The sequence below is a fragment of the Boleophthalmus pectinirostris genome, unplaced genomic scaffold, assembly GCF_026225935.1.
Source record: "Boleophthalmus pectinirostris isolate CB_2022bp ecotype Guang Dong unplaced genomic scaffold, ASM2622593v1 HiC_scaffold_15, whole genome shotgun sequence".
In the NCBI taxonomy this organism is placed as follows: domain Eukaryota; kingdom Metazoa; phylum Chordata; class Actinopteri; order Gobiiformes; family Gobiidae; genus Boleophthalmus; species Boleophthalmus pectinirostris.
The window spans coordinates 2,301,552-2,315,317 of NW_026571070.1; the positions used below are offsets into that span (position 1 = coordinate 2,301,552).

Consider the following 13,766-nt stretch of genomic DNA (forward strand, 5'->3'; position numbering starts at 1 on the left):
GACAAAGAGATTCTTTATTGATTCTGAGGGAAATTCAAGTTTTGCTGCAGCAAACTTCCCACTGCGCGTCTCAGTTGCCTTTGTGTCTCGGTCAAAAGTCTCAGTGCAGTTCAAGGGGAACACAGAGCAGACTCGAGTATAATATGTCTCTTAACACATTCTGATGCTGTACCTTTTCAAACTGACATGATTTTTCTTTATTTGAAAGTTGTTTTTGCAGTTGAAGAGGGCGGATCTAACCTCGATTACCTCTGGATACTGATTCTGATCCCAGTGTTTATCTTTATCTTTATCTACTCCATATATAAGAAGGTACAAAATGCAAAAAAACAGACACTTCTGCAACATTGGGACAAGTGTTGGATTCTACAGTATTATATTATTTGATTTTTTTAATTTTTTTTTTTCAAAGATTATCCAGATAATCACAGATATGCTTCAGAAAGTACTGCAAAGTGGAACTCCCTCCCACACGGTGAGTCTATCTTTTTATGGGGATAGTACAGATTTGCTAGTAGATAGTACAAGTATAACTGGATGTTCTCTGTACAGAGGACAAAAGTTTTTTTTAGAGTTAAAACATTTCGCAGCTCATCGAAGCTGCTTCTTCAGTTGTGGTCAGACAATGGTGGATTCTGCCTTATATCTGCCTGAAGGAGGAGCTAACTACACTGAAACTCCTCTAAAACTCACCCTGCGTTCGACTATCTTTCAATCTCCCACTTGGACCTCGGTTTTGACGTCACGTCCGAGCTTGAATCGTATTATGTTTCACGTGTCAGACTTGGAGAGCCTCACCACAACACGACTACCAAACCCACAGGCAGTGATACGAGTGACTGAAACTGTCATTTAAACACCAAAGTGTCCAATGAAAACACTTCATATTTACGTGTCAATACCCTGTCTGTATCACTGCAGTACTTTACTGCGTCTGTATCGCTGTAGTACTTTACTGCGTCTGTATCGCTGTAGTACTTTACTGCGTCTGTATCGCTGCAGTACTTTACTGCGTCTGTATCGCTGTAGTACTTTACCGCGTCTGTATCGCTGTAGTACTTTACCGCGTCTGTATCGCTGTAGTACTTTACCGCGTCTGTATCGCTGTAGTACTTTACCGCGTCTGTATCGCTGCAGTACTTTACCGCGTCTGTATCGCTGCAGTACTTTACCGCGTCTGTATCGCTGCAGTACTTTACCGCGTCTGTATCGCTGCAGTACTTTACCGCGTCTGTATCGCTGCAGTACTTTACCGCGTCTGTATCGCTGCAGTACTTTACCGCGTCTGTATCGCTGTAGTACTTTACCGCGTCTGTATCGCTGCCTTACTTTACTGCAGTACTTTACCATGTCCATTTCACTGCCTGTGGGTTTGAGAGTCAGTGTTGTGGTGAGGCTCTCTGAGTCTGACACGTGAAACGTAATAATACACTTCAAATTCGGATGTGATGTTAAATCCGAGGTCCAAGTGGGAGCTTAAAGAAAATCAAACACAGGGTGAAAACAGCTGCACTTTTGCACAGAAACGTCTGCATATGAGACTAGTTTTGTTATTCATGTTTTTCAGAATGGACTGGATGTTGGTGAACCAATAAATAATGATGTTACTGCATCCAGTCAACATGCGAATGGGCATCGTCATGGAAACGGCTTGAACCACGCGTATATCTCTGTGCCCACGGAAGCAGAGACGAGTTTATGATGAGATGCCAATCCCTGGTATCAGAGGATTTTAGTTTTGATACCAGAAAACAGAATGCTTATGAAAAAGCACATCGTGACGAGCTCAAGCTTTTATACGGTACATTTAGACCAAATTTGTATTTATTTTTTTCTATTTTTATGTCTTTTTCAAGATACTTTTTATTGGAAATAAGATGAAACATTTCTATCTCTTGCACTTTACTAGCCTGTGTAGCCAGAAAAACTTTATCCTACAGAGAAACCCAGTCTGGTGCTCCTCCCCCCTGCTGGGCATCACCTGATTAAAAAATGATTTCTAACAAACTTTATTTTAAGGCAACAGCATCTGAGATATTTTTTGTTCTTATATCATCATTCCATCTTTTAATGTCTGGTTAATCCGCCCAATGATGCCCGACTGAAATCATCGAGGGCAGGATACGGTTCTAGACCAACTCCGGCTGTTCAGGCTAGCAATTTACTTGAAGGTTAAACTCTTCTACCTACTTTTTTTTTTGGTTGGTAGTTGTTTTTGTTTTGTTTTGTTTTTTTTACAAATTTCCTACTTCTCTTTCTTTAATGCTTTAATGTAACGGTTTTTACAATGTGAGGATCCATGCCTGGAGTTAATACCTCAGCCCTTCTTCAGCACTTGTGATATCATGTTAGACTTTAAAATGGAATGTTTTTGGAATGTTACCGTGTGTATTTCTCATTTTATGTATTTTAAATGAATTGAATTGTCTTTATATCTGAATTGTAAATCTTATATTTTTAGAAATTGAATATGTTTGTTAATGCTGATGTATTTTTATGCAAACAGTTTTATGTATTAGAATTATTATACTGTAAATTGTTGCCTTAATATTTTGCTGTAAACCATGAGATTGAATTCAGAGGTGGAAAATTAATAACTGCCAAAAATTTTACTCAAAACATCAGGTTTTCCATTTGTACAATATTAGTAAAAAAGAGTTTTGTTATTACTTACCAGTTTTTGTATTACTCATCTCATGTGAAGTAAGATTATGTCTTTTAATACGTGTTGTCATTATGTCAGAGTAAAAAGATGATCCTTCAGCTGATTTTTGTGGTGTTTTGATTGATTCAAGAAGAGATTTTTTTTTTTTTAACTTACAAATCAGTGTTGTATTGGTAGTAGTAGTAGTAGTAGTAGTAGTACACTCCAAACAACTTTTGTTAAAGAAGTGAAGAAATCCCCGAACTAAGTAGGTTTTATCTTGCTATGTTGTAGTTTTTTTGTTTTGTTTTGTTTTGTAGTGCTACAAAATGACCGAATAAACTATTACTACTACTACTACTACTACTATGATTGCACACTGACTTGTTTACAAATATGATTTTCAATAGGACAAGAGTTATTTTGCTTTAAATAAGACTATATTTTTAATTGTATTTTTATTTTAGTTTTGTTTTATTCATTTATTTATTTGTATTTTTATTATTTAATTTATTTTTATTTTATTATTTTTATTTTATTTTTATTGTATTTATTTATTTTTTATTTTTTTATTTAAATAAAAAAAAAATAATAATTTCATCCAGTCCGCTAAAAGCGCTCTCACAAATACGGCTGAAGGTTGATTGAATGAATAAATGAATGAGGTGGCATTTATCCAATCAAAATCTGGTCCGCTTTTCAGAAAGCCAATCACGTGTCTCCATTTACCTGTAGGCCGGACTTCCGTTTCCTGTTCTGTTGAGCTTCTCCGTTGGCCCAGCGCCGATTTCTGAAATAAAATATCATAAAATATCATAAATCATCAATGAACGAGCGCATTTTTCTGCCCTGAAACACAGATCCAGGCGCAGGCCACACGTGGAGGTGAAGTTTGTGCTTTAACTTGTTTCTGGTAAGTTTGAATTCCGTATTTTAGTGTTGCTAATATGCTAATGCTAACAGTTGTTTACGTTCGATACACAAATTAAGATTCTTTTTTTTTTTTTTTTTTATAAATATATGATCTTGATTTGTATTTTTATAACATTATATAAACCACATATTGAAATCTCGCCTTCAAAAAAATAATAATCATTTAATCTTAATTACTTAATGACTGTGATAAACAAACTGCAAGAAACCAAGACCAGGTCCCGGACTAAAGACTAGACCAGGTCCCAGACTAAAGCCTAGACCAGGTCCCGGACTAAAGGCTAGACCAGGTCCCGGACTAAAGGCTAGACCAGGTCCCGGACTAAAGCCTAGACCAGGTCCCGGACTAAAGCCTAGACCAGGTCCCGGACTAAAGCCTAGACCAGGTCCCGGACTAGATCAACTACTACTTCTAGTGCTTCATAGTTGCAATATTCTGTTAAATTGTGAAAGAGTTTCCCTGACTCTCCATCCTGTTCTGAGTTTTTGTACATTGCAAAGTGTAATCTGCTTTTTCAATATAAAGTAAATTTGAAAAAAAAAAAAAACTGGGACGAATCAGTGGATTTGTATAAATCTGCTGGGACAGGGGACACAGGCTCAAAACTGGGACGTCCACAAATCCACAAATGTTTTCCCTGATCATTTCTATTAGAGACAAATCCAGTCTCCTGCTGCATTTGTCCAACCGCAGCACGACGTCTGGGAGGGCATCTGACACACTACAGGGGCACAGGAGGAAGACGGGAGGGCATCTGACACACTACAGTAGGGCTGGGTATCATTAATAAGTTGCCGATACGATACATACCTCGATACACAGGCCACGATACGATACATATCTCGATACAGTGCACTTTCGATTCGATATATTTCAAATCGATTCGATGCGGTTCAATAAAAAAATCATGGCTGTGACACTAAAAGTCTTTGTTAAACTACTTCTTCTTGTACAAAGTTCATATGAAACACAAACATTTTAATCCTCAAAACAGTAAAAATGTCAAATGTGTTGAATAAATGAGTTTCCTTTCACTCCACAAGCAACAAAACTGTAGCTCTGTAACAAAATAATTTAGTAAAACACACCTAAAAATACTCTTGGTGAAATATCCATACAGTAGCCCATGATATCGATACTGTATCATCACATGAAACGATACGATATATCGATTTTCCGATATTTTTGCACACCCCTACACTACAGGGCTACAGGAGGAAGAAGGGAGGGCATCTGACACACTACAGGGCTACAGAAGGAAGAAGGGAGGGCATCTGACACATGTTTTTGTGTTTCCCCGCAGTGCGCCCCGTGTCGAGCGTCAGTATGGGGGAGGTGGAGCTGTCCTGTCAGGCGTACGTGAAGATGTACCTCCACGCGGCGCTGTTTCCTCGCTGCAGCGTCAACGGCCTGCTGCTCTCCTCCAGCTCCACAGGGGGCGCCGTCTGCGTCACCGACTGCGTGCCGCTCCTGCACTCGCACCTGTCCCTGGCGCCCGTCACCCAGCTCGCCCTCACGCAGGTACAGTGAACACGGGAGTCCCTCTGCGTTTGACCCAGCCTTCGGTTTAACGCACAGACCACGTTGACATGATGATTTTTAATTCCGAATCAATTTTTGTGATTTAAATAGTTTGGAATTAAAATATTCTCCGTGGAGTTTGTGGGGAAGCTGCCCGACGTGGTCAAAGCAGGAGGCAGACGACAACAAAAAAGTGTCTTTGAACTGAACCAGGACTGATCCAGGTCCGGGACCAGACTGGGACTGAGATCAGAACTGAGACCGAGACCGGGACGGGAGCGAGACCGGGCGGCCGGGACCGAGACCAGACCAGGACCAGACCCAGACTGAGACCGGGACTGAGACCGGGACTGAGACCGGGACTGAGACCGGGACTGAGACCGGGACTGAGACCAGACCAGAGTCTCAGAGCCCACAGCAGGGCCTGAGCTCAAAGCTGAGGCTCAAACCCTGCGGAGGCTCTGAGTCCAAGCTCAGAGTCCGCTCTGGTCTCGCCCTCTGTCTGTCGCTCTGGTCCCTCTGGTCTCGGTCTCGCTCTGGTCTCGCCCTGGTCTCGCTCTGGTCTCGCTCTGGTCTCGCTCTGGTCCCGCTCTGGTCTCGCTCTGGTCCGCTCTGGTCTCGCTCTGGTCTCGGTCTCTGGTCTCGCTCTGGTCTCGCGGTCTCGGTCTCGCTCTGTCTCGCTCTGGTCTCGCTCTGGTCTCTGGTCTCGCTCTGGTCTCGCTCTGGTCTCGCTCTGGTCTCGGGTCTCGCTCTGGTCTCGGTCTCACTCCTAGTCTGGTCCCGGTCTCAGTCAGTCTTGGTCTGGTCCCGGACCTGGATCAGTCCTGGTTCAGTCCGTATGTGGTGCAAAAGTCCGGCATCACAGTCACAGAAGTCACGTAAACGGGAAACGTCCGTTATCTGTTTTTTCCATTTTTCATTTAAACACAAAATTGAAAACTGAAAAAACAAATCATTATCTGTTTTTTTCATTTTGGTTTTGGAGACAAATAATGAAGAAAACTGTTGTTTTTTCCTTTTCTTATTTTTGGTTTTATATTGAAAAACAAATGAACGAATGATACACGGATTTTCTGGAATTAACACAAAAGAAAGTAGAAAATAAACAGAAAATAAATGACTCAAATCAAAAGCACCAAACAATCTGCTCAGAAGTTTCTCCCAACTGATGACGCCTGCTGTGTTTTTACACGGCGCCCAACAGGAAGTGCCTCCCCCGGGTCAGGACCAGTTCAAGGTCTCTCTTCAAAGCAAAGCGAGGATTTCTTTTCCTGGGCCCAAGTCTCCTTTAATAATCACAATGTTTAACGTAAAGTAAACAGTATGTTCAAAATCAATTATAAAACCAAATACACAAAAATAATGAAACAGAAATTAAACCAGTTCTGTCCCCACGTGGTCCAGACAAATTAACCAAACTAAGAATTAAGAATTAAATTAACCAAACTAAGAATTAAGAATTAAATTAACCAAACTAAGAATAATAGTAACCGTATACTTGGATATTGATAAATTAACGAAATGTGAAATTAAACTAATGTGAATTTAAAATGTGACGACAGGCTCGTTTTGTCACAGAGTTTACATGGAAATAATAATTCTGAATTGAGGTTTAGATGTTAAACTCGTTAAATCGTCTTTATTTAATGTGTCTGAGCGTCTGGGGGTGGGGGGAATTGGACAGAGACACTAACGGATTTACGTCTTTGGGAAGAAAACACACACTTCAGCTGCTCCCGGCTTTTCTGTCGTCTCGGTTTGTCGTTGCTCCACGGACACAAACACCATCCAAACTTTTCCCGCGGTGGTTCTGATGAGAATTGAGAAGCAGCAGCTGGAGAATAGTGTCATCACGCTTTACGTCTGTCGGCTGAGGAGGAGAAGGGAAGAGTGTCGGAGAAGGAGGAAGAAGACAAAGTGAGTGTGAGGCTGCTCTACCTCAGCTACCTCACTCCCACATCCCGCTCACAAATCCAAAGAGACGTGGAGGAAAGTCCCAAGACACGACTGGAGGAGCCGCATCGAAGGACGACACAACGAGCACGAACTGAAAGAACGACATTATTTTTAAGAAGAATAAAGAAAGAAACATCACCTCTGAACACTTTATATTTGTACAAGCATTGAGTTTTATCGCGTTTGATTTGTTGTTTTTGTTTGGATTTTTTGTAGATTTTGTCAATCACGATGTCTCGAAGCGATAGGACTTTAATTCGTTTTGTAGCCCTAAAGCCAATAATAATAATAATAATAAACTTTTTTGATTCAAGACGTCACTGCAAAATAAGGACTTTGGTGACACCTAGTGGTAGAAGTACAGATTGCATTTTTTTTATTTTTTATTTTTTTCCTCAGTTGAAGTTTGAGTTAAACTTGAGCTAGAATCTCCCTCGGGTCCGTTGCTCCTGGTCAAATCCCGTCTCATGATCTGGACATAAATCCCGGGTGCTGCTGTTTGACCCGGACACTCTGAAGGTCGGGTCAAACGCAGAGAGTCACTTGTCTGGGTTCTTGTGTTTCAGGTCGACGTTTGGTGTTCACAGACGCAGCAAAGGATTGTGGGATATTATCAAGCCAACGCCTGTGTGTCTGACAGCAGGTACTAACTCTACTACTACTACAAATACTGCAAATACTACTACAAATACTGCAAATACTACTACAAATACTGCAAATACTACTACAAATACTGCAAATACTACTACAAATACTGCAAATACTACTACAAATACTGCAAATACTACTACAAATACTGCAAATATTTCTACTGCTGCAAATAAAGCAAATAGTACTACTACTTCTGCAAATACTGCTACTACTGCTGCAAATACTACTACTACTGCTGCAAATACTACTACTGCTGCAAATACTACTACTGCTGCAAATACTACTACTACTGCTGCAAATACTACTACTACTGCTGCAAATACTACTACTACTGCTGCAAATACTACTACTGCTGCAAATACTACTACTGCTGCAAATACTACTACTACTGCTGCAAATACTACTACTACTGCTGCAAATACTACTACTACTGCTGCAAATACTACTACTACTACTGCTGCAAATACTACTACTACTACTGCTGCAAATACTACTACTACTACTGCTGCAAATACTACTACTACTACTGCTGCAAATACTACTACTACTACTGCTGCAAATACTACTACTACTACTACTGCTGCAAATACTACTACTACTGCTGCAAATACTACTACTACTGCTGCAAATACTACTACTACTACTACTACTACTGCTGCAAATACTACTACTACTGCTGCAAATACTACTACTGCTGCAAATACTACTACTACTGCTGCAAATACTACTACTGCTGCAATACTACTGCTGCAAATATACTACTACTGCTGCAAATACTGCTGCAAATACTACTACTACTGCTGCAAATACTACTACTGCTGCAAATACTACTACTGCTGCAAATACTACTACTACTACTGCTGCAAATACTATACTACTGCTGCAAATACTACTACTACTGCTGCAAATACTACTACTACTACTGCTACTGCAAATACTACTACTACTACTGCTGCAAATACTACTACTACTACTGCTGCAAATACTACTACTACTACTGCTGCAAATACTACTACTACTACTGCTGCAAATACTACTACTACTGCTGCAAATACTACTACTACTGCTGCAAATACTACTACTACTGCTGCAAATACTACTACTACTGCTGCAAATACTACTACTACTGCTGCAAATACTACTACTACTGCTGCTGCAAATACTACTACTACTACTGCTGCAAATACTACTACTACTACTGCTGCAAATACTACTACTACTGCTGCAAATACTACTACTACTGCTGCAATACTACTACTACTGCTGCAAATAATGCTAGTACTACTACTACTGCAAATACTGCTAATACTACTACTACTACTGCTGCAAATACTACTACTGCTGCAAAATACTACTACTGCTGCAAATACTACTACTACTGCTGCAAATACTACTACTACTGCTGCAAATACTACTACTGCTGCAAATACTACTGCTGCAAATACTACTACTACTGCTGCAAAATACTACTACTACTACTGCTGCAAATACTACTACTACTACTGCTGCAAATACTACTACTACTACTACTGCTGCAAATACTACTACTACTACTGCTGCAAATACTACTACTACTGCTGCAAATACTACTACTACTACTGCTGCAAATACTACTACTACTACTGCTGCAAATACTACTACTACTGCTGCAAATACTACTACTACTGCTGCAAATACTACTACTACTGCTGCAAATACTACTACTACTGCTGCAAATACTACTACTACTACTGCTGCAAATACTACTACTACTACTGCTGCAAATACTACTACTACTGCTGCAAATACTACTACTACTGCTGCAAATACTACTACTACTGCTGCAAATACTACTACTACTGCTGCAAATAATGCAAATAGTACTACTACTACTGCAAATACTGCTAATACTACTGCAAATACTACTACTATTGCAAATACTGCTAATACTACTGCAAATACTACTACTACTGCAAATACTGCTACTACTACTGCAAATAATGCAAATACTACTACTACTGCAAATACTACTACTACTGCAAATAATGCAAATACTACTACTACTACTGCAAATACTGCTACTACTACTGCAAATAATGCAAATACTACTACTACTACTACTGCAAATAATGCTACTACTGCAAATAATGCAAATAGTACTACTACTACTGCAAATACTGCTAGAAATACTACTACTATTACTACTGCTACTACTGCTACTGCAAATACTGCTACTACTGCCAATACTACCACTACTACTACTACTGCTACTACTACTGCTACTGCTACTGCTACTACTGCTCCAAATATTACTACTACTACTGCAAATACTGCCAATACTACCTCTACTACTACTACTACTACTACTATTACTACTACTACTACTACTACTACAACTGCTACTAATAAATTTGTATCATAGTTTTAACCATGTTTTCGAACTTCGTTGTGTAACAATGCAAAAAAAAACAAAAAAAAACAAGCAGGTGATGCACCCCCGTCTAAAAAGTTCCAGAGTGCAGCTTTAACGTCGTCTTTCTTCCACAGCCCGACTCCGTGTGCTCTGAAGATCGCAGACAAAATCGCCGAACAGTTTGACGGGGCCGTTCTGTTAATGGTGAGTTCAGTGTGTGTCCTAAATGTGCATGATTATGGTTATTTTTGACGAGGAACGGAACGGAGGAACGAACCGAAAAAGCGAGCGCAACGTGCCGCTTCTAGACACGACCGAACAACTGAGTCACTGTGAACACGCCGACAATCCGCTGGTCCCAGACACACCCTCCCTACACGCCACAACTGAACAAAGCCCAGAGTCACCGTGAACGAACAAACAAACAAAACCACTCACCCATCACACTGTTGGGTTTCCTTTAAAGTCCCACGCCGTTTATTTGTGAAAAAAGTTAGAAAATAGACCATTTAATGACAGTGCGCCGCATAATCCAGAGCGACTAATAGTGCAGAAAATACGGTAATAATGACGTCATTAAATAAACAATATTACTAAATACACAAATTTGACAACACAGTGTTTCCCCTGGTCTAATGTATTTCTTGTAAAAACATAAAATAAAAAAGTCAGGTGAAGTGTTCCAAGTATTTTGGATACAACAATCTGTCCAATCTGTCTAAGAGGCAGAGTGATAATGGTTACTCTGCCTATTATACAGTTTTTTTTGTCCACTTGATGGCGCAGTTGAGCAAATGAAGCAGGTTGAAGCATCGGCTCAAGAGTCGAGTAAATGGATGGAACTCTTCAGTGCTTCATGAGGCTTCATCTCGACATCACTAGTTATAATGTTGTTTCCTCCTCAAAAAACAGACCTGGAGTTGTGTTTTGTTTCCAACGACAACTTCCGACCTAAACCAGGTCTAAACGTGGACTACGACATTTCCAGTGTAGTTCAAAACAAGAAGTGATCCAAAGGAAGTCCAGACCACAAACTGAAGCTCCCAGACCCACCAGAAGGAGCTCGTGGACCACAGTCTGACCGTAGACTCCGGCGTCTGTGACCGTAGACTCGTATATACGCCCGGCGTCTGTGACCGTAGACTCGTATACGCCCGGTGTTTCTGTAGACTCGTATACGCCCGGTGTTTCTGTAGACTCGTATACGCCCGGTGTTTCTGTAGACTCGTATACGCCCGGTGTTTCTGACCGTAGACTCGTATACGCCCGGTGTTTCTGTAGACTCGTATACGCCCGGTGTTTCTGTAGACTCGTATACGCCTGGTGTTTCTGACCGTAGACTCGTATACGCCCTGTGTTTCTGACCGTAGACTCGTATACGCCCGGTGTTTCTGACCGTAGACTCGTATACGCCCGGTGTTTCTGACCGTAGACTCGTATACGCCCGGCGTCTGTGACCGTAGACTCGTATACGCCCGGTGTTTATGACCGTATACGCCCGGCGTCTGTGACCGTAGACTCGTATACGCCCGGTGTTTCTGTAGACTCGTATACGCCCGGTGTTTCTGACCGTAGACTCGTATACGCCCGGTGTTTCTGACCGTAGACTCGTATACGCCCGGTGTTTCTGACCGTAGACTCGTATACGCCCGGTGTTTCTGACCGTAGACTCGTATACGCCCGGTGTTTCTGACCGTAGACTCGTATACGCCCGGCGTCTGTGACTGTAGACTCATATTTTTAGTTCTTCTGATGTTTTCTCTTAGTAAATCTTTTCTTTTGTCCGTAGCTCGATGGCAGTAAGATGTCTGCAGATTACAGGGTTCCTCCCATCGTCATGTACGAACGCAAGGATTCAAGATGGACGCTCAAAGACAAGCACACGTAAGACCTGCCCCTGTCTGCCCCCGTCTGCCCCCGTCTGCCCCCGTCTGCCCCCGTCTGCCCCCGTCTGCTCCCGTCTGCTCCCGTCTGCTCCCGTCTGCTCCCGTCTGCTCCCGTCTGCCCCTGTCTGCTCCTGTCTGCCCCTGCCTGCCCCTGTCTGCCCCTGTCTGACACATCTGACGTTCTTTCAGGATAATGATGCGTCAGTGGGAGGAGACCAGGGCGGTTGCGTCGCAGCTCCTGGACGCCGGTGATCACATGACCCTCGTGGATTTCGACTCGCACCTCGATGACATCACCCGGGACTGGACCAATCAGAAACTGAACCACAAAATCAGCGAGCTCTCGTGCCCCGCCAACGGCACCATCTGAACCTCCGGGCTTTAACAGAGAATTCAACACCTGCCCCATCACCTCTGTCCATCACCTCTGTCCATCACCTCTGTCCATCACCTCTGTCCATCACCTCTGTCCATCACCTCTGTCCGTCACCTCTGTCCATCACCTCTGTCCATCACCTCTGTCCATCACCTCTGTCCATCTGTCCATCACATCTGTCCATCACATCTGTCCATCACCTCTGTCCATCACCTCTGTCCATCACATCCAGAAAATCTTGAAGTTGGTCCTGATGGAACCTTAAAGTCTTAAAAAACAAACAAACAGTGGAACAAACTGTCTCAAAATAATAAAAATTGAGCTTCAAGATTCATGTTTTGGTGACTCGGATGATTGTGCATGAATAAAAACTTTTCTGTAAAGACCGTTAGGGTGGTCAAAGTAACGAAAATCTGATCCTAATCAACACTAAAACTAGTATCGAAACTAAATCTTTTTGACTCGTATCAATACTAAAAAAAAAATACTAAAAAAAAGTCCCGTTAACAGGACAGAAATGAGCCTTTTTCCTGAAGTTTTAGAATGATCTTGAGTAAGTTTAAGACCCGTGGACCACTGAAGGACACAGAAGTAAAATACAAGAAAGTACTGAAAATCACATTCTGTTGTCTAAAGAAAGAGTGTTTTGTTTTTGTTTTTTTTTAAATATCGTGGTATCAGAATCGGTATTGAGTATCGAGTCTATTCCGTAGTATCAAGATTGTGTCAACTTCACTGTTTGAGTAAATGAGTAAACAGTTTCTTTCCCTCGCCCCACGTCTCCACCAGAGGGCGCTGTTCTGTCCCCAAATGTAAAGATTTTTTTATTATTTAATAAAAGATTAAAATAATTAACGTCAAACTGCATTCTGTCTCTTTTATCGGGACTGAACCAGGACCCAGGACTGAACCAGGTCTAACCCAGGACTGAATCAGGTTTAATCCAGGACTGAACCAGGTCTAACCCAGGACTACACCAAAACGAAACTACGAACTAGATCTAAACCAGGTCTAACTCGGGAACCAGGACTAAACCAGGTATAATGCAAAAACTAGAACTAACTCAGGAACTAGATCTAACCCAAGACTAAACCAGATCTAACCCAGGAATCAGGACTAAACAGGAACTAACCCAGGAACTAGATCTAAACCAGGTCTAATGCAGAAACCAGGACTATCCTTGGACCTAGATCTAAACCAGGACTAGCCCAGGACTACACAGAGACTAATCTAGGAACTAGATCTAAACCAGGTCTAATCCAGAAACCAGGACTAACCCAGAAACTAGATTTAAACCAGGATTTGCCCAGGACTACACCAAGACTAAACTAGGAACCAGGACCACACTAGTAACAAACTAAACTAAGAACTAGATCTCAACCAGGTCTAACCCAGGAATCAGGACA

General features: G+C 41.6%; 1 protein-coding gene across 1 annotated transcript; it reads left to right on the plus strand.

Moving 5' to 3' along the window:
- The first annotated feature begins 3,385 nt into the window (after nt 1–3,385).
- On the plus strand, nt 3,386–12,541 carry emc9 (ER membrane protein complex subunit 9). The gene is made up of 6 exons (XM_020927594.2): nt 3,386–3,557; nt 4,882–5,099; nt 7,622–7,698; nt 10,233–10,302; nt 11,888–11,982; nt 12,174–12,541. The coding sequence occupies exons 2-6, from the start codon at nt 4,905–4,907 to the stop codon at nt 12,352–12,354; spliced, it is 618 nt and encodes a 205-aa protein (XP_020783253.1). The 5' UTR covers nt 3,386–3,557; nt 4,882–4,904; the 3' UTR covers nt 12,355–12,541.
- Nucleotides 12,542–13,766: the final 1,225 nt, after the last annotated feature.

Bases quoted from the DNA above. Each gene is read 5' to 3' on its own strand.
- emc9 (XM_020927594.2), top strand. From the start codon at position 4,905: ATGGGGGAGGTGGAGCTGTCCTGTCAGGCGTACGTGAAGATGTACCTC. The intron at 7,699-10,232 runs GTACTAACTCTA...TTTCTTCCACAG, and splicing joins GCCTGTGTGTCTGACAGCAG to CCCGACTCCGTGTGCTCTGA. The intron at 11,983-12,173 runs GTAAGACCTGCC...ACGTTCTTTCAG, and splicing joins ACGCTCAAAGACAAGCACAC to GATAATGATGCGTCAGTGGG.